The 20883-nt window shown below is 41.1% G+C and overlaps 1 protein-coding gene across 7 annotated transcripts in view; it reads left to right on the forward strand.

Annotated features, from left to right (window-relative positions):
• Nucleotides 1–19376, forward strand: part of LIMS1 (LIM zinc finger domain containing 1) — a 106360-nt gene extending 86984 nt beyond the window's left edge. For 4 of the 7 annotated variants that reach the window (XM_084753590.1, XM_084753592.1, XM_084753588.1 and 1 more), the window contains exons 3-11: nt 807–873; nt 3993–4113; nt 4526–4675; nt 6659–6809; nt 8288–8380; nt 10700–10748; nt 12753–12828; nt 13002–13191; nt 15782–15970. In XM_084753590.1, coding sequence (XP_084609716.1) covers nt 807–873; nt 3993–4113; nt 4526–4675; nt 6659–6809; nt 8288–8380; nt 10700–10748; nt 12753–12828; nt 13002–13149 — 855 coding nt within the window. In that variant the 3' untranslated portion in view covers nt 13150–13191; nt 15782–15970. Of the gene's footprint in view, nt 1–806; nt 874–3992; nt 4114–4525; nt 4676–6658; nt 6810–8287; nt 8381–10699; nt 10749–12752; nt 12829–13001; nt 13192–15781 lie in introns of all 7 variants that reach the window. The other 3 variants (XM_084753591.1, XM_084753589.1, XM_084753587.1) reach the window with 1 other exon arrangement.
• The last annotated feature ends 1507 nt before the right edge of the window (nt 19377–20883 follow it).

Genomic DNA, 20883 nt, shown 5'->3' on the forward strand with positions numbered 1-20883 from the left:
CTCTTCTGCCTCCATGGGCTCAAGGCATACAGCCAAGACTGCACAGAGAAACCCTGTCTCGAAAAACAGAAATAATAATATTATTGAGCACAGTCAGAGGTGAGACCAGCTGTTCACTCTGTCCTTACCTTGTGCAGTTTCTGGATGTGATGTGTGCGTGTGCATGTGAAAATTAAGGTTGTTTTCTTTTATTGTTTTCCACCTTTATATTTTGAGACAGTGTTTCTCACCAAACCTGAAGTGAGTTCATCAGTTAGGCTAGGTTGTCTGTCCAGTGAGTTCTGTCTGTCTGTCACTGTGCCCCTCCCCCCAGGCCAGGGTTACAAGAACACACATCAGTATCTAACTTTGATGTTGGTGTTAGACAGTCCAAAATGAAATCCTTTTTCTTGTGCAGTTTATTCCCTGTACCAACGTAGAGGAATATGGAAGGTCCCCAAGTTAGCTGGGCATGTGGCTCACGCCTTTAACCCCAGCACTCAGGAGGCAGAGGCAGGCGGATCTCTGTGAGTTCAAGGTCAGCCTAGACTACAGTGCAAGTTCCAGGCCAGCCAGAGCTACAAAGTGAGACCTTGTCTCCAAAAATAAACAAAACACAACTCCCTTTGGTAAGGACTGGGGTAATTGGTTAGCAGAGAACAATAGCCGAACATTCACAAGGCTTTGCCTCCCCCCGACCAACACACACACAACACAGACTATAAAGCAAAAGGAAGAGCCGCTTTTGTTTGTCTTTTCATGAAATAATTTCCTTGTGTGGTTGTTTCATACGTGTAAGTTTATGGCCCTTATGTTTTGTCTTTCAGTTTGAAGGAAGGAAGTACTGTGAGCATGATTTCCAGATGCTCTTTGCTCCTTGCTGCCACCAGTGTGGTAAGTTTTCCTGCTGAGTAGAAGTAGAAGTAAGTTCCACGGTCATACAAGTCTCTACTGTGGCTTTGTCTCTTTTTTACATTTTTATTTAATTGATTTTTTTCAGATTACATTTCAGTTGTATCCTCCCGTTCCTCCCTCCCTCCTTCTTTCACCCTATTCCCCTCCCCTAGGTCTGTGACAGAAGGGGACCTCCTCCCCCACCATATGGTCACAGCCTATCAAGTCTCATCCTGGCAGCCTGCTTACCCTTCCTCTGAGTGCCACCAGGCCTCCCCACCAAGGGGAAGTGGTCAGATATGGGGCACCAGAGTTCTGCTTTTGTCTCTTGCTATGACAGAACACCCTGACTGGAAGCAGCTGAGCGGAGGAAAGGGCAGAAACTTGAAGCAGAAACATGGAGACATAGCTCGCTGGTTTGCTGGCAGCCTTAAGCTCGGCTACTGTTCTATATTTCACGGTCCAGAACCACCTGCCCAGGGAATTGCGCCAGCCATAGTAGACTGGGCTCTCCTAGATAACTAACAATCAAGACAGTCCCCTACAGACATGTCCACAGGCCAAGCTGATGTGGGTAACCCCTCAAATGGGACTCCCTTCTCAGGCGACTCTAGGATGTGTCAGGCTGACAGTTAAAGCTGACAAGAACAGTCATTCAACACTTCTTTAAAATGGTATTTACAAGCCGGGCGTGGTGGCACACACCTTTAATCCCAGCACTCCAGAGGCAGAGGTAGGAGGATAGCTGTGAATTTGAAGCCAGCCTGGTCTACAAAGTGAGCCTAGGACAGCCAAGGCTACACAGAGAAAGCCTATCTCAGAAAAAATAAAATAAAAATAAAATAAAATAGTACTTACAAGCCAGGCGTGGTGGTGCGCGCCTTTAATCCCAGCCCTCCAGAGGTAAAGGTAGGCAGATCTCTGTAAGTTCGAGGCCAGCCTGGTCTACAAAGTGAGTCCAGGACAGCCAAGACTACACACACAAACCCTGTCTTGAAAAACCAAAAAATAAAAACAAAATGGTGCTTACAAATAACGATAAGGGGCAGCTTACCTGTCCTCTCTGTAGTGTTAGTATAAGCCAAATGGAAGAAGGACCAAAATCTGCACAGCATTGACTCTTGTGACATGTGGGGAAAGCCTGTAATTTGCTTTCTGCAGTACTTTTCCCTCTGCGCACAGCCTTTGCCAGCTTGCTTGTGATTTGGCCAGGGCCTGTTTCAGTTGACTGCACAAAGGTGTGTGTGTGTACTTTACTCACTTACTGTAGCCACCTCAGTGGTGGCTCAACTAGACCATCGCTGGGGATTGGAGACCCTGAATTCAATGCTAAAGATGCTTAGTGAAAGGAGTCAGTGTGAATTATGAGAGAAGTATAGCCAGGCATGATCTCAGCACTCTGCAAACAAGAGGCCGGAGCATCTCTGAATTTGAGGCCAGCAAGTTTCAGGCTAATCCGGGCTACAGAGTGAATCTTGTCTTAAACACACAGCAAGAACAAAAAACAAAATGTGTAGTGGAGACTGAAGTTAGAACACTTGGTGGTAGAGGATGTGCTTAGCATGCATAAGTCCCTTGGTTCCACCCCCTCGGTGGGGGTGAGAGTGAGAATAAAAGGAAAAAGTGCTATAAATTTCAGTTGTCTGTGTTGACAGTGACCATAAACAACTAAGAGGCACTGGAAGAGCTCAGGACATGGAAGAGCTTGGAAAGGAAAGCCAGGATGTGATGTGATGTGATGTGATGTGATGTGATGTGATGTGATGTGATGTGATGTGATGTGATGTGATATGATGTGATGTGATATGATGTGATATGATGTGATGTGATATGATGTGATGTGATATGATGTGATGTGATATGATGTGATGTGATATGATGTGATGTGATATGATGTGATATGATGTGATGTGATATTATGTGATATGATGTGATGTGATATGATGTGATGTGATATGATGTGATGTGATATGATGTGATGTGATATGATGTGATGTGATATGATGTGATGTGATGTGATATGATGTGATATATGATGTGATGTGATATGATGTGATGTGATATGATGTGATGTGATATGATGTGATGTGATATGATGTGATATGATGTGATGTGATATGATGTGATGTGATGTGATATGATGTGATGTGATATGATGTGATATGTGATATGATATGATGTGATATGATGTGATGTGATATGATGTGATATGTGATGTGATGTGATGTGATATGATGTGATGTGATGTGATGTGATGTGATATATGATGTGATGTGATATGATGTGATGTGATGTGATATATGATGTGATGTGATGTGATGTGATATGATGTGATATATGATGTGATGTGATGTGATATGATGTGATATATGATGTGATGTGATGTGATATGATGTGATGTGATATGATGTGATGTGATGTGATATGATATGATGTGATGTGATGTGATGTGATGTGATATATGATGTGATGTGATGTGATGTGATATGATGTGATATATGATGTGATGTGATATGATGTGATATATGATGTGATGTGATGTGATGTGATGTGATGTGATATGATATGATGTGATGTGATGTGATGTGATATGATGTGATGTGATATGATGTGATATATGATGTGATGTGATGTGATATGATGTGATGTGATATGATGTGATGTGATGTGATATGATGTGATATGTGATATGATATGATGTGATATGATGTGATGTGATATGGTATGATGTGATATGATATGATGTGGTATGATATGATGTGATATATGATATGATATGATATGATATGATATGGCCATTTTTCAAATGTGGTACAAAACAAAAAATGGGGACTCAGATAAAAAAAAGATCTTTTGTTCTCTTACTCCAGCAGACATAATGTATAAGGCCTTTTAAAAAAGATGTATTTATTAATTATGTATACAGTGCTCTGCCTTATGTATTCCTGCAGGCCAGAAGAGGGCATCAAGTCACATTACAGATTGGTAAAGATCACTTAGTGGTAAAGCAGTAGCTTAGTATTTGAGGAATCCCTAGTAATCCTCCTTAAACACTTTTCCCTTTTATTTATAGTAAGTAAGACGCTGTATAGCATGCTTTGTGCTTTACTTTCCCATAGGTGAATTCATCATTGGCCGGGTTATTAAAGCCATGAACAACAGCTGGCATCCTGAGTGCTTCCGGTGTGACCTCTGCCAGGAAGTGCTGGCAGACATAGGCTTTGTTAAGAATGCTGGCAGGTAGGAGTTTTCCATCCTTGTCGGGTGCGGGTGGCCAAGGGGGCTGGCTGTTCAAGTCTCATGCATTTTTCCTATAGAGCATGAAATTTTTCTGTAGGGAATGGGAACTCAGAACTAACCATGCACTGGCTTGCTTAGTACCTTGGGAAATGACCCCAGAGCTTAGTCACAGGGTCTGTTACGGCATGCCTTGTTCAGCCAGGGAGAAGTGGACAGTGATGAAGACCACGTGCATCGGTAAATTATTAATGGAACAAATGTTTCCTGTGCTTTGATTCTGGTTTACTTTATAGCACAAAAGATAGTTTTCTAAAACGTGGTTTCTTTAATTTCTATTCAGAGAAATGAGAAGTATATTTCTAATGATTAAAAAGAACTTAAGATGTTAACATTTCCATTTGGCCCTGTATAGACACCTATGTCGCCCATGTCATAATCGTGAGAAGGCCAGAGGCCTTGGAAAATACATCTGCCAGAAATGCCATGCCATCATCGATGAACAGCCTCTGATCTTCAAGAATGACCCTTACCACCCGGACCACTTCAACTGTGCCAACTGCGGGTATTACACTGTTCTCCCTGACATTGTGCAAAACAATAGAATTAAAGTGAAGGAGCAGTTACCTATGTTTCTGTTACTGATGCAAGCTAACGTGTTTTCTTCAGGCTTTTACTTTATTCTATGTTTGTGTGTGTGTGTGTCTGTCTGTCTGTCTGTCTGTCTGTCTGTCTGTGCATGTCTGTGTGTGTATACACCTAGGGTCTTGTGCATGCTGGGCAAATGGTCCACCATAGAATTAAACCCTCAATTCTCCAACGTTAAGCACTGGACATGTAGGGGGACCAAGAGTGTTACATATTTGCTCTGCTCTACAGATAATGATCTGTGCTGGCCGTTATTCAGTGGTCAGTGGGTTTATTAAGTAGGTAGTAAGCAGAGTAAAAGAACAGTCTGCACACAGCACATTAGAAGAAACAGACGGCTAAGCATCTCCACATCAGGTACTTGGAACATCTAGTAGGAGTGACTAGAGACGCTGCTGAAATGGTCATGCTTGAGTTATTTTTTATGTGTATTGGTATTTTGTTTGCATGAAGTACGGGCACCACATACACGCCTGGTGCCCATGGAAGTCAGGAGCGCTCATTAGATACCCTGGAACTAGAGTTTAAAAGGTTGTCAGCTACCACATTAGTGTTAGAAGTGAACCCAGTTGAACCCAGGTCCTCTGCAAGAGCAACCAGTATTCTAAACCACCGAGCCATCTCTCCAGTTTTCATGTTTGAGTCTTTCTTTCTTTCTTTGTTTCTTTGTTTCTTTGTTTCTTTCTTTCTTTCTTTTTTTTTTTTTTAAGGTTTTTTGAGACAAAGTTTCTCTCTGTAGCCTTGGCTGTCCTGTCCTGGAACTCACTCTATAGATCACGCTGGCCTTGAACTCAGAGATCTGCCTGCCTGGGATTAAAGACATGCGCTACCACCACCTCATGTTTGAGTTCTTTTGTTGTTGTTTGTTTGTTTGTTTGTTTGTTTGTTTTGAGGCAGGGTTTCTCTGTGTAGCCCTGGCTCCCTGCCCAGAACAAGGAGTCTTGAAGCACACTTGAAATAAATATGCTGGAGTATGGCATCTGGAGAGATGGCTCCATAGTTAAGAAAGAGCGTTGGCTGCTCTTCTAGGGGACCCAAGCTTGGGTCCTAGCACCCGCGCAGTGACATACAACCCTTCGTAACACCAGCTCCAGGGGATCCAATAATGTTCTCGTCTGGCCTTCACCGGCACCAGGCACACATGTAGTAAATACACAGACAAACATGCAGAGTACTTATACATACTTTTTAAAGCCCATGAAAATTAACCAATATAATTTATCTTTTATTTTTTGTGTGTATAACATGTTTTAAAGAAAACCGCCCCATTCTCTTCTCTTATCCTTGTGCTTGTTATAGTCCACTGAGTTTAACTAGGGTTGCTTGCAAGCATATGGCTGCGGAGTTATCTCCTAGATCATGGACACCTTACCAATGGCCACACCCCTGACGATAAATGACTCCTGTTCCACCAGCAGCCATTAACCACCAATAGTTCCTCTGCTGAGGGTGGGGCTCATGTGTCCCTCACTCAATATAATGTTATATTTTTATAATAATAAATGCCTGTGTATCACAGGCTATCAACAAATTCACAACCCTCCTTCCTCAGCCTCCCAAGGGTTACATAGGTGGACTGCTCTTCCTGGACCCAGCACTGGGAGTTTAAAGGAAGACAGATGGACTGAAATGTAATATGATAAACATGACTGAAGTGGCATGTGTTTGACCTTCCCTGTGTCTCACCACTAATGCAAGATACTGGGAACAAACAATCTGAAGTCAAGCCAAGTCTCTTAATTCAGGGTTCTCAGATCATCTTTGAAGAGGGAAAAATAGAAATTATCAGGGATTGTTATGACTATATCTTTTTAAAATCTTGTAAAAAAAAATCTGCTACCTCTGTGGGGTACTGGTTCAGTTGTACAGTAATATTCAGTTTCATTTCTTCGGTGAACAGGAAGGAGCTAACTGCTGATGCCCGGGAGCTGAAAGGGGAGCTGTACTGTCTGCCATGTCATGATAAGATGGGGGTCCCTATCTGTGGTGCCTGTCGGAGGCCCATTGAAGGGCGAGTGGTGAATGCCATGGGCAAGCAGTGGCATGTGGAGGTGAGTACAGCCTGGCCAAAGGTAGCCACTGCTTTCAATTTCCATGCCTCAAGTATGCTAGCAAGATAAGAACAGTCTAAGGACTAAAAGTGGACATTTTTAAAAACAGTCTACTTTTGTCCTGATTTATTTCTCTATCGCTATGATTTTTAAAAACAAAGCAAAACCCTGACAAAACCAAGTCTGTGAAACAGTCCTTTAATCCTAGCACTTGGTAGACAGACCCAGGAGGATCTCTGTGAGTTCAGGGCTAGCCTGGTCTACATAGTGCATTTCAGGACAGCCAGGACTACATAGAAAGACCTTGACTCAAAAACAAAACAAAACAACATCTAGCCAAAAGCAACTTGCAAGAAGAAAGGGTTTATTATGGATTGTGGGTTGTTGTCCATCATGAAGTGAAGTCAAGGCAGGAATTCAAGGCACAAACTGGAGCAGACTAAGGAGAACTGTTGATTATTGGCTTTTTTCCAGACTCATTTCTTACACAGCCCAGGCTCACCTGCCCCGGAATGGCAGCACCCATAGTGGAGAGGGCCCTCCCACATCAATCAGCAAGCAAGGACATACCCCATAGACACGCCTACAGGCCAGTCTTACGGAGGCAGCTCCTAGAGTTATGGACTAGTTGTGCCAAGTTGATAAATACTAACCAGCACAACGTTATAGTAAGTGAAAAATCTAGAATGTTGTAACATGACAGTATAATGCGGGATGGTACTTCATTCTTAAATCCTTCTTGAGGACAAGGCTGTCACATCCAACAACATAGTTATTCTCAGTTACAAATACTACTGAGATGCCAATCTCTTCTTTCGTGTCTTATTTGCTAGCTCTGTATGTGTGCGTCTGGTGCCTGTGAAGGTGAGACAAGGACATCGGGTCTCCTGGAGCTGGAGTCATGGATAGGCATATTGCCATGCTGGTGCTGGAACCAAACAGGGCCTACTCCAGAGCAGCGTCTTCCTGATTGCTGAGCAGTTGTTGTTTATTTTTAGTTTTCAAAACAGGGTTCCTCTGGGTAGCCCTGGCTGTTCCGAAATTCACTCTGTAGACTAGGCTGGTCCCAAACTCAGAGATCTGCCTGCCTCTGCCTCCCGAGTGCTGAGATTAAAGACCTATGCCCTGATGCTGAGCAGTTATCTTAAGATAACCCATTAGAGCCTCATAAACATCAGAATTGAGACCATAAAAGTATCTGGTCTTGCTGGGTATGATGGTGCACATCTTTAATCCCAGCATTCAGGAGGCAAGGGCAGGTGGATATCTGTAAATTCCAGACTAGCCTGGTCTACACAGCAAGTTTTAGATCAGCCAGAGCTAATAGATCTACATATTGAGGCACTATCACCAAAATAAAAGGTGTTTGTGGTAGGAAGATATCTAGTTATAATTCTTACTATCTTCTCTAACAACTGACTAACTTTGATAAATCAAATTATAACATCTCAAAAATTATCTATTCAATTTTTCCCCAGCATTTTGTTTGTGCCAAATGTGAAAAGCCATTTCTTGGACATCGTCATTATGAAAGGAAGGGCTTGGCCTATTGTGAAACTCACTATAATCAGGTATGATTATGCTTACTAGATATTTGATATGTGCACATCACAGTTCATCAATTCTTCAGCTGTAGAAAGATGCGTGCATTGGTCTGCAGAGATGTATTTTCTTTCTTTCTTTCTTTCTTTTTTTTTTTTTTTTGGGTTTTTCGAGACAGGGTTTCTCTGTATAGCTCTTGCTGTCCTGGACTTGCTTTGTAGAACAGGCTGGCCTCAAACTCAAAGCAATCCACATGCCTCTGCCTTCCGAGGGCTGGGATTAAAGCCGTGCACCACCACACCCAGCTAAGAGATGTATTTTCAATCTTTGAGTCACAGAATACTCAACTAAATAACGACAGACAATGTCTGTATATCTACCTTTACTCATGATCTCCCTTTGCTTCCTCGGGGTTCATTTTATTTTACTATATAAACACAGGCACTTATATTAATACACATATCTTTATGTACAGACATATGTGTGCGCATTTAAATGTTCATAGGGTTTTTCTTTTGGTTCTTTTTTTTTTAATGTGTGTGAGTGTTTGCCCAAATGTGTGCCTGTGCACCTCATATGTGCAGTGCCTGTGGGGCCCAGAAGAGGACATTGGATCTCCTGGGATTGATGTTATAAATGTTTGTGAGCTATTGTATGGGTGCTGGAAATTGAACCTGAGTCCTCTGAAGAGTAGTCAGTGCTCTTAACCACTGAGCCACTTCTACAGAGCATGCATAGCTTTTTGATTGTTAATTGTTTGCTGGTTTTTTGTTTTGTCTTGGGTTCTGGAGGATTGTTTTAATTTTTGGTTTTGGGGGGTTATTTTTTTTTTCCTTTTGGTTTTTCGAGACAGGGTTTCTCTGTTTAACAGAGCCCTAGCTGTCATGGATTCACTCTGTAGACCAGGATGGTCTTGAACTCACAGAGATCTGCCTCCCTCTGCCTCTCAAGTGCTGGGATTAAAGGCGTGTTCCACCATGCCCAGCTTGTTTTGTTTTTTCAAAATAGGATTTTTCTGATAGCTCTGGAACTAACTCTGTAGACCATGCTGGCCTCTAACTCAGACAGCCTTTGCCTCCTGAGTGCTGGCATTAAAGGTATGTGCTGCCATTGCCTGGTTTATGCATAGGTTTTTAAAAAATATATATTTTTATTAGTTCTTTGAGAGTTTCATACAATGTGTTTTGACCATATTCATTCCTATCTCCCTCTAACTCCTCCCAGATGTATCCTAACTCCCTCCACCCCTCTTTCTTACAGCCCCTGGGTTCACGTTTGTTCCTGAGTGTTAGCTAGCCACAGGGGAATGCTCAACTTACCAGGAGCTGCACTCTTAAAGAAAGTTGACTCTCCTTCTCCAGAAGCCATAAATTGTCCATAGCTCTCAGTTGGGTGTCAGAGTTTTAACAACAAGCATTTGATGCAGGCATGTTTCCATACTTTTCAGAATACAGAATACAGAAATATATATATCACAGTTATCAGTATTGGTATAGTATTTAAATCCAGTTTTACTCTTAGGCACTTGCTTATCTACTTATCTAGAGACAGAGTTTCTCTGTATTACTACAACAGCCTCCCAAGTGCTGGGACGCACCATCATTCCCAGCCCAATAATGTTCTTTTTTTTTTTTTTTAATATATTTTATAATGTTCTTTTTAAAAAAGATTTATTAAGTATACAGTGCTCTGCCTGCATGTACACCTGCAGGCCAGAAGAGGGCACCAGATCTCATTATAGATGGCTGTGAGCCACCATGTGGTTGCTGAGAATTGAACTCAGGACCTTTGGAAGAGCAGGCAGTGCTCTTAACTCTGAGCCATCTCCCCAGCCCCCCCCCCCATAATGTTCTTATCGTACATTGTTTTCCTGCTCTAAGACTAACGTCATTTTCTAGTGTTGTTACATTTCTTTAGCCTCCTCAGCTATGGAACGTCTCCAGTGTGTTTAGTATACTGGCTTTTCCTGGGCCTCTTGTCTTGGTTCTCCACTGTTACTTTGAGGTTGGGGGCTCTTGGCTGCATCAATGATGAGGTAGGGATCTGTCCTCCTCAGCACCTCTGCTCTGTGTTCATTGCTGCTCCACTGGTGCCCACAAGGTAGTTTGTTTTTTGGTGTTCAACTTGTCACCAGGAAAGATATGTTTAAGTGAGGAAAAGTGAATGGTTTTCATTGTAATTAATCAATTACTAATTTTCTTTAGAAAGAATAAGTTCTAAAATTTTGTTGCCAGCTACTTGTTTTTCAGTGGTGAATAGAAAGAACAGAGATCATATAAATATTTATTGTTAAAAACTTAATTCGAACACTCTTTGAGTTTTCACTTGTTTCTTGTCTTCATTCTCAGCTGTTTGGTGATGTCTGTTTCCACTGCAACCGTGTCATAGAAGGTGATGGTATGTATCTGTGGGTGTATGGAACCATTTTGGCATAAAAATACCTGGGTGGTATGAAAATTGAAAGAAGCTGATTGCTATTGTGGGTTGTAACTTGGTCATTATCAGTTGTTTTCCTCTTGGTATGAGGCAGCACAGCTGCTGTAAGCTGTATAGAGCTGCTGGGACTTACTGCGTGGGCTAACCAACAGGGCAGTTGGCTGCAGCACAGAGGAAACAGCTGTGTTTGCTAATGGTCACTAACCAGTCCTGCCAGAAATTCCCTGACAAAGTTCTAAAAACACCCTGTGTGCAGCATGCTTTCTGGCTCTCAGCAGACATCACCTAATCAGGAAGTACTAGGTTAGTTCAGGGAACCATTTGGAGCATTGCAAATCAGTTTAACCCCTCCCTGCAGGAGCGATGAAAGACAAAGTTATGTTCTTATTGTCAACTCTGAAAGAAACACTACTTTCAGTCAGATAAATTAAAGTCTGGAGTTTGAAATGTTTCATCTAATTCATATTTATTCGAGGATCTAGCAATAGAGACAGAAACACAGCAGAGAGCTTGTTGGTCTCAAGCCTTGTCAGAGAAGCCCATCTGTCTGCTGTCCACAGTGCATTTGGTGTATCCGATTTGTAAGTAAAGAAAAACTGAAAGGTAAAATAGGGCTGGAGAGAGAGCTCAGTGGGTAAATGCTTGTGTAACAAGAACCAGAGCTCTATCCTTAGCACACACAAACGCTGCCTAAGCAGTGCTGCCCACCTGTAGTTCCAGTGTTTGGAAGGCAGAGACAGGGGCTCCCCAGAGCAAGCTACCACCCACACTAGGTGTGTTGGCTAGCCCTGAGTTCAACTGACAGACTGTTCCTCAATTACCAAGATTGAGAGTGATCATAAAAACTTCATGTTCGCTTCAGACTTCTCTTTATATATATACACTCATGTGCATCTGCACATGCACAAAAGAAGTGCAAAAAAGAAAACAATTAAAATACAGAAATAGTTTTGCTTAAATTGAAACCTGCCTTTTAAATACAGTTAAAAAAAAAAAACCCACTAGATGTTACATGGCTTTAATCCCAGCACTCAGGAGATGGACACAGGTGAATCTTTATGAGTTTGAGGCCAGCCTGGTCCACATATAGTAAGATCCAGGATAGCTAAGAGCTACATAGTGAGACCCTACCTCAAAAAACAAACAAACCAGTGAAAAAGTAGCCATAATAAAAAATAGATATGTTAGAAGCTCATTAATAGCACTGAGCTTTCTGGCTCTGTGTTTTTGCAAAACAAACAAACAAACAAACAAAACCAACAAAAACCTACCTCTTGAAGGACATGCAGGCTATCAGGATGAGGCCTCACAGACTGTGGTCAGCTGGTAGGGGAGAAGGCTACCCCCCTGTCAGAGGTCCAGGTGAAGGGAGTGGGGCAGGAGAGGGAGGGAGAGTGGAAACAGGGAGATAAGAGCAAGGGAACCACAATTGAGATGTAATGTGGAGAAATTATAATACAAATAAATTTTTACAAAGATACCACTTCTATACTAAAAACAAAAACAAACAAAAAACAACCCACCTATTACCAGGCATGATGATGCACATCTCATAATCATGGATGCCAAGGCAGGAAGATGAGGAGTTCAGTCAAGCCTCTGTGTCACAGACACAGTGCTGTGACACAGCACAGGCCTCTGTGTCAAAAGTAAAGAAAGGAAAGCTGAGCGTGGGGGTGCACACCTTTAATCCCCGCACTCGGGAGGCAGAGGCAGGCGGATCACTGAGTTCGAGACTAGCCTGGTCTACAAAGCCAGTCTAGGACAGCCAAGGCTACACAGAGAAACCTTGTCTCAGGGGGGAAAAAACTCAAAAAAGTAAAGAAAGGAACCTCTCAAGAAAGACTTGAACCCCCCCCCCCAGATGCCTGGGGAGCAGCTTTCTTTGTTCTTCAGGGTTGAAAACTGAAGCCCCTCTTCCCACAGTGAAATGCTCCTCGTGATGAGCTCTCTTTTCCCCCACAGTGGTCTCTGCCCTCAACAAGGCCTGGTGTGTGAGCTGCTTTGCCTGTTCCACCTGCAATACCAAATTAACGCTCAAGTAAGTCCTTGCTCTAGCCCAGCATGACTACTACAGCTCAAGTTTTTAGATGCCATTTGCCATCTAAAAATGGAAGTGATTGATTCCTGTCTCTTCTTTCTCTCGAGTCCTTCTGAAAGTCAATGTTCTCCTTTAATTGTTCCTGTTCTGTCCCTTCTTTCTTCTACTCAAAGGGATAAGTTTGTTGAAATTGATCTAAAGCCAGTCTGCAAATACTGTTATGAGAAAATGCCAGAAGAGTTTAAGAGGCGACTTGCCAAACGGGAGAGAGAAGCAAAGGATAAGGACAAGCAGAGAAAGAGAAAGCCAGTGTGTCTGTAAACGCTCTATCCCTTCCGCGCCATTCTCATGGCTTCTCCCGTGGTTAGTCCTTTAGGATGCCTTTCTTGTCTTTAGGATGCTTGTCTTTTCATTCTTTTTTTTTTTTTTTTATGCATGTTTTTATGGTCGTCAGATCCTCTGGAGAGTTGGTTCTTTTGCCGATTACAAACATAAAGCTTAAAATATATATATATAAAGCTTAATGAGATCATACTTAACACTGGCTTGCATGCAGTGTTCTCATCTGGCCTCAACTCAGCTTTTTTGTCACAGCGTGGCATAGACAGTCCTTAAGTAGCACTGGGAACAGCTTTGAAGTATTCGCATGTCTGCTAACTGCTGCTGGTCTTCAGTTTCCTTCCCTGAAATGATTGAACTGAGAAGATGAGCGTTGGATGTTTCTAGAACCTCATGTGTTCTCAGCGCTGAGTTCTCTCACCATGCCCCCACCTAAACAGATCTGCCCTCTGCAGTGCTTGTGCACACATGCTCCCCGCTGTTGTGAGTCCCTTTCCTGGAGTCTCCAGGCTCCTGCTCTTGCTCTGTGTGGGACACATGTCAGTCACTGACATTCTGTTGAAGTACTCACATGATTATTTTTTCCCCTCATGTGTTTTGAACTCTTTAAAAGAAATTTTGTTTTATTTTTCTTATTTCCTTTTGTTGAAGAATTAAAAGGCAAATATAAACTTCAAACAAGAGAACTAGTTAGTCTCTAAAGCAGGAATAATATATTTAAGCTTTTTGCCACCAAACATGGGGAAATAGTTTAGTTATAGAACATAATGTGGTTATAAAAACATCCAACACCCAGAACTTCTCAGCTAAATTACTTTAGGCAGAGAAACCAAAGTCCAGCAGCAGTTAATAGACATAAAAATACTTAAAACTGTTCCCACTACTCTTCAGTGATCGCAGAGAAAAGGTGTCTGTGCTACACTGTGACAGAAAAGCTGAGCTGAGCCCATAAGGCAGGCCTGTGTGTACAAGCCTCACCACCGTTTAAGCCAAACTGCCTTCCAAGTGTTTGTTTGCCAATTGGCAACATGAACATTGAGTTAGCGTCAGCATTGGTTTCTCTGTACAAAGCAGACGGGAAGCCAGGCTCCTGCCTGTCGTCCTGCGTTTGGGAGGCTGAAGCAGGAGGAGCCCTGAGTTCAGTGCCGCTCCGAGCTGAACGTGATAGTAATCCTATAAAGAAATTGAAATAGTCGAGTAGAAATTATTCTTTTTATTAACGTTGTTCCCTAAAATTACCTCAGTGTTGGATGTGAATGGTGCACATCTTTAATCCAGCACTCAAGAAGCAGAGGCACACAGATCTCCATGAGTTCAAGGCCAGCGTAGTCTGCATAAAGTCTCAGGCTAGCCCAAGCTACATAGTAAGAAGCTATCTAAAAAAGAGAAAAAAAAAAGAAAGAAAGAAAGAAAGAAAATTACTTTAAAACAAGCAGTCTAATGTAATGTGCTTTAGGATTTCAGCCCACTTTGTAATTATTGTTATCCATGACAGTGTATCACTAGGCTTGTTCTACAAGTGCTTTCTAAGTATAACTTCACAGCAAATGAACAAGTTCTAAAGTTAGATACTAAGTCAAAATTACAGGCCTTGGAATTCAGCATTAAGAAGTTCCTGCAGTTAGCTGTTGTGAGTGCATTAGACATGAAGACCAAGAGTTTTCTCCAGAGCTGTTTATAAGTGGATTGATACTGTTTCATGTTCTCCATTGAACACCCATGTAAGGAGTCCCTAAGGGCAGTGTCATGACCTTAGTGTTCAAGAAAGATAACCAGCCTTTTTGTCTCAATACTAAAATAACCTATTATGATTTAAGATCAATTTTTTTAATTGTACAGGGAAAGATGAAACCTTATAATTGCCTAATTTAAAATACTAAATACTTAGTAAGATTTTTTTTAACCTTCAAAAAGTAAGTCACTTACATTATAAAAACCAGTTCTTTACTTTATATAAATATATTGTTTGAATAAATTCACTGGTGTCAAGCATGGTGGTTCACACTTATAATCCCAGTACTGGGGAGGCTAAGACCAGAAAATCACAATAAGTTTTAGGCCAGCCTGTACTCCAGCCTGAGACTGTCTTAACAAAGGAGGCAGGGGCAGGAGGCCCTGAGAGGAAGAAAACACTTGGTTCTTTAAAATGTGACTGGGTTTACTTGGACTAGAGGATGCCTTAGGGGTTAAGAGCACCCTCTGCTCTTTCAGAGGACCCAGGTTCAATTCTAAGCACACACATAGCAGCTCACAACCATCTCTAACTCCGTTCCCAGGGGCTCCAACACCCTTTTCTGACCTCCATGAGTACCAGGTAGTACCCAGACACACGAGCAGGCAAGTGCTCATACACATAAAATAAATAAATCTTTTAAAATGCAAATTTGATTAACTTTACCTGAATTATATTTACTTTAGATTTCCTGGAACATTGAGTAAGACTTAATAAACAGTCCATGTTGTAGATGTAGGTGTATAGAGCCATTATATATGCATATTTTTTCAATATAGTGTCTTCATTTATATGTAGCTTAATGAATTTGTGTCACTTTATCATATGTGTGTGTTGGATACATTTCCACTAATTTCTTTTTTATATTATAATTATCTTTAGGAATAAATTTGTGGAGTTTGACATGAAGCCAGTCTGTAAGAAGTGCTATGAGAAATTTCCTTTGGAGCTGAAGAAAAGACTTAAGAAACTATCTGAGACCTTAGGAAGGAAATAACTTCTGGTTTGGATTTTGGTGGTTTTATTATTTTTTTTCTTTTGTTTTGTTTTTTGTTTTTCTCTTTCTTCTAACCAGTACTACTTAACTTGATCTGCCTTGTCTAAAGCTATATCAAAGCATTAGAGAGAATGGTTTTCTTCATTTAAAAAGAAAAAAATGTTTATTTCTATGTAAAACACAGATGAAATCAGGACTTTCATTTCTTTAGCCATAGTAACCTGTGGACATTAAAAGTTATATAGCCAACCAAAAAAAGTATGTTAAAGGGTAGTTTTAATTAAGCCTTGCCCTCGAAAAAATAAATTTAACTCTTCAAAATGAAAACAACCCTGCTCTGCGGACCAACAAAAGCACTTGCTGCCACACCTGGTGCATTTGGTTGAATCCGGGTCCATGTGGAAAGAGAACTCATTCCCACAGGTTGTCTCTGCCCTCAACAGATCACAGGTAATAAACACAAGAAACAAGCGCTGTTTTAAAGACTTCAGAGGCTTCTACATGACTCAAATTTTAGAAGACTCTAAACTTTGCTTTCCTTTATATCATAAGAAAGTAATTTTGTATACTGGGGAAGTATATAGGGGATCTAATTCAGCTACCAAAACTGCTCCCATGCAGTCTCCGTGAGTTTATCCAATTAGCACTGAGAAAGGAAGATGCATATTACTAAGAAGCAAAAGCATGTCAGAAACCTGAGTGTTTGCTACATCATTATACTTAGTTTTGTTTTGTTCTCCTTATGAAATTTTTTCATTATACAATTACTTAGCATACTTGTTGTAGCTATTAGTATATCTTTTACATTTTTGAGCAAAACAAAATCAAACCCCAGTTATCTAGAAAATAATACCTTCTGATATTGGGGAAATGAAACATTTAAAAAATACATTACACAATTATGCTTCTCAGCTTAACGTAAAATATATATGGTATTCAAATAGGACATGAGACGGACTGTTATGCAGCTTGGAATATATACCTTTTAAAAAGAGAGTGTGAGCCAAGTATAGCAGCACTAAGTTTTAATCCCAGCACTCTGGAGGGAGAGGCCGACAGTCTGAGTCCTCAGCCAGCTAGGGCTGCGTATTGAAACCTTGTTTCAGCCAGGTGTGGTGGCGCACGCCTTTAATCCCAGCACTCGGGAGGCAGAGGCAGGGGGATCACTGTGACTTTGAGGACAGCCTGGTCTACAAAGTTAGTCCAGGACAGCCAAGGTTACACAGAGAAACCCTGTCTTGAAAAACCAAAAAAAAAAAAAAAAAAAAAAAAAGAAAAGAAAGAAAGAAAGAAACTTTGTTTCGGGGGGGGGGGGGGGAAATGGCTATGTATGTCATATTACCTTTATGCTAATATCTCTGCTTCATACATAATCTAACTCACATTGCCTTAGAAAATTGCATCCTATAATAAAAAATTCTAAATGTTTTATATAATGCCAAATAAAAATAAACACTTTGAGATTTATAAATTCAGAATCATTCACCACTTATATAAACATTAAAAATTCTTTTCTCAGGAAGCCAATGGGAGTTAATTCTTGTCCTCTTAATAGAACAATGCTGATATATGTTTTAGTTTTTTCTTTTCACTTCAAATGTCATAACTTGGTTTTATTTGCTATAAAATATTAGAAAGGTATAATTGATACTTTTAGACTGAAATAGGGTAATAAGAATATTAAATTTAGGTTAAAAAAACCCAGTGAGTTCTACTTTATAAAAAATTTTATCCTGGAGCCGGGTGTGGTGGCGCACACCTTTAATCCCAGCACTTGGGAGGCAGAGGCAGGTGGGTCTCTGTGAGTTCGAAGCCAGCCTGGTCTACAAAGTGAGTCCTAGACAGCCAGGGCTACACAGAGAAAACCTGTCTCAGGGGAAAATTTTTTTTATTCTGCAATATGTGGACCATTCTTTTTGTATAAACTCAGTATGCGAAAGTATGAGCATTTTAAAAATGTTTCTGCTGCTAACATGTTACCTTTTTTTTCTAAGTTGCCAAGAGAAATATCACAAACATTTTTGGATGTGGTGACTCACATTGTAGTCTCAGTGCTTGGGAGGCTGAGACAGGAAGATTGCCATGCGGTGAATTCTAAGGTTACAATGTGAGATGCTATCCCTACAAACAAAAACACTAGTGTATGTATGCTGCCACAAAGAATATCTCAGGAGCCTAGGGAAAAGCTCACTTAGTAAAGTACTTGTCACTCCAGCCTTAGGACCTGAATTTGAACCAGAAGGCGAGCAGATCCCTGGATTCAATGGGTAGCCAGCCCAGCCTAACTGGTGAGCCCTCATATCCAAGGGGAAAACCCTGTCTCAAAAGCAGCAAGGTGGATGGCCCCTGAGGAATATGCGCAAGATTGACACCTAGCCTCCATCTGCACATATGCATATATACACATTCAGAAATACATCCCCATACACAAAAAAGGATGTCTCAGGATGCTATTACTCTACCATCAGAAGTTTGTAATCATGAATTTTTTTAAATACTTGGCTATGCACATTATGGAATATGTTTCTGTTTTCAGATAACTAACTTGTAACCAATCATTTTATTTCTTAATATTCTTTTGGAATTATAAGAATTATAAGTGATTAAGACATGCTTTGTGTTTGTTTAGCAATTTAAATTTGTATTTGCTTTTAACAATAAGAACCAAAATCTCTCCAGTGTGCCTTTGTCAGCTAAATACCTTAAAAGTATTTATAAAAGTGTTATACATGCATTTAGGCAAATAGAATTTGTAGTGTAGGGTCCTGATGCTGAGTTCTTATGTACCTCACTAGACATATGGGGCAGGAAATCAAGCATTCATATGATTTTCTCATCACTTTGTAGATGCATGGCATGAGCCTGGTTGCCTTTGCTTATATGTCATGGCTTAGCCAGAGTCCCCACTACTGTCTTTGCTCAGTCATCTTCATTCAGGAATATTCCAGCAAGTTTGATTTGCTAGTGATATGGTAATTCATCTAGAGATAGTGCATTGCTCTGTGGGATGTGTCATTGGAGCCCTTAGTGTGGAAAAAGAAGATGGAGGCTTAAGTCAGGCAGAGACCGTGACTTCATCTAGTTCCTTTCGCTGGCTGCTAGCATTCGTCAGTGAACATTTCTGCTTGAGTTTCTAAGAACAACCTGAAATAATTCACTGTGCTTATGAAATTTCTAAGTGCCCTTTTTGTCCTTAATTATCCTAATGTACTGGGGAAAATGGATACATATAAAATACTTTTTGTGTCATGTTCACAGCCTTATATTAATGTATTAACATTGCCTGAAATAGGTCATTCTGCCTCATCCATTTGCCAAAGTACTGATTCCAAGTTAAGGAAACTTTTGACTTAGGCTGACAATATTCTTGTATTTTATTTTAGATTGTAAGCTTAATAGCAGGAAATGATATATCAGTAATTGTATAACCATTGCTGTATACCTTTGGTGCTTAATAAATGTTCATAATTAGTCATAACATATTATGTATCATTTAGTTTGATCTGTTCTTTAAGATTCAAAGATTCACTTAATGTAATATGGTAGAAACATTCATATATGTAAGTAAACGAAAATGGCTTGGGTATTGTTTATAAGCCAAGTTTTACAACCACTATTTGTATTAACGTTTCCTGGGGCAACGTAGATAAATGTCTGCTCATCCCAGATAGAGAGCCATTCTACCCGTATAGCTTGCTGATCTGGCGATTTTTACTGGGTTGATTTCCAGGAGCGTGGACCAAGGCTACTAATAGAAGTATGGGTAACTCTATAAAACAGCTGCATCTTTTCAGCATTGGGACAGTCTCCCCAAAGCTGCGTAAATGAAGCCCCTTCTTTGAGGTACATTTCCTCCTATACATTATAGCACCTCTCACAACCATGTGCCACTGGGGCACAATCACACGCCTCTGACAGCTCGGAGTGCAGGAGGCAATGAGTGGCTGCTCTCTCCAATCCAAAAAGGTATTGGATGTCAAAATAAATGCTAATATTTTTCAGCTTCGGAAATCCATTCCAGGCCTGGCCTTGTGTTTGCTAGATATGCCCGTTCGTTTTCACATGGACTAAATGCCAGACAAGAAACAATTTAAAGGACGAAGAGTCTGTTATGAGGAAGCATGAGTCAGCTTGCTCACATCTGGGCTGATCAGGAAGTAGAGGGAAGCCTGGGCTGCAATCAATTCTGTTGCACCCACTGGGTGCAATTAAATCCCACCCACTGGGACTCCATAGAGGTAGTCGTTTTAAAGCCTGGTGAACGCTCTGCCAGTGAGCACTCTGCCACTGAATTCAAGCTTTCACTTGGCTTTCCCTCTCTCCAGTGTTGTAAGTAAATTGCTTCACAGGCCATAAAAGGCCTTCCTTTGTGTATCTGTGGAACCCCCACATGAGCAGATTACAGACCACCATGGATATAAGGCCGTTTTAGAGTGCTTCATTCAGGCCTGTGACCAAGAGCAGGCTCCTGCCATAAAGAACATTTGCTGTTGTGGTTAATTTAAATGCTATAGCCTAATAATGCTTATTATTAGGCTATAGTTATTACGGCGGTCTTACCTAACCGGTGATGTGTTTCAGAATCGCCTATTTCCACCTGGGGCAAGCAGATACTGTGCCCTAAGCTGTCTTCATTTCTATCCCATCCTCCCTCCCCTGTCATGTGCTTCTAATAGCTCCCATCCATGCTCCCAAAATACTTGCTGAGGTTGTTCATTTGCACCATGTCTTTCATGGGGGACTTCAGAGTTCCTCCTCCGGGCCCAGGTGGCTCTGTCCTGTCCCATGGTGATTCTCCTCCTCCATCCTCTGTCTCTTCTCCCGAGAGTATCTCTCTCAACACCAGGTGAACCTTCGCTCCGCCCGTTCCTTCGCCCAGGCGTAGCCTTTTTATTCAGCCAATGGGAGGCAAGGTTATGGACAGCACCTAGATCTTGTGAGCCAGTAATCAGCACCAAAATACATAACATCAAACCTCCAACAGTTT

The sequence above is a fragment of the Acomys minous genome (genome assembly GCF_964271855.1).
Source record: "Acomys minous genome assembly, chromosome: 13".
In the NCBI taxonomy this organism is placed as follows: domain Eukaryota; kingdom Metazoa; phylum Chordata; class Mammalia; order Rodentia; family Muridae; genus Acomys; species Acomys minous.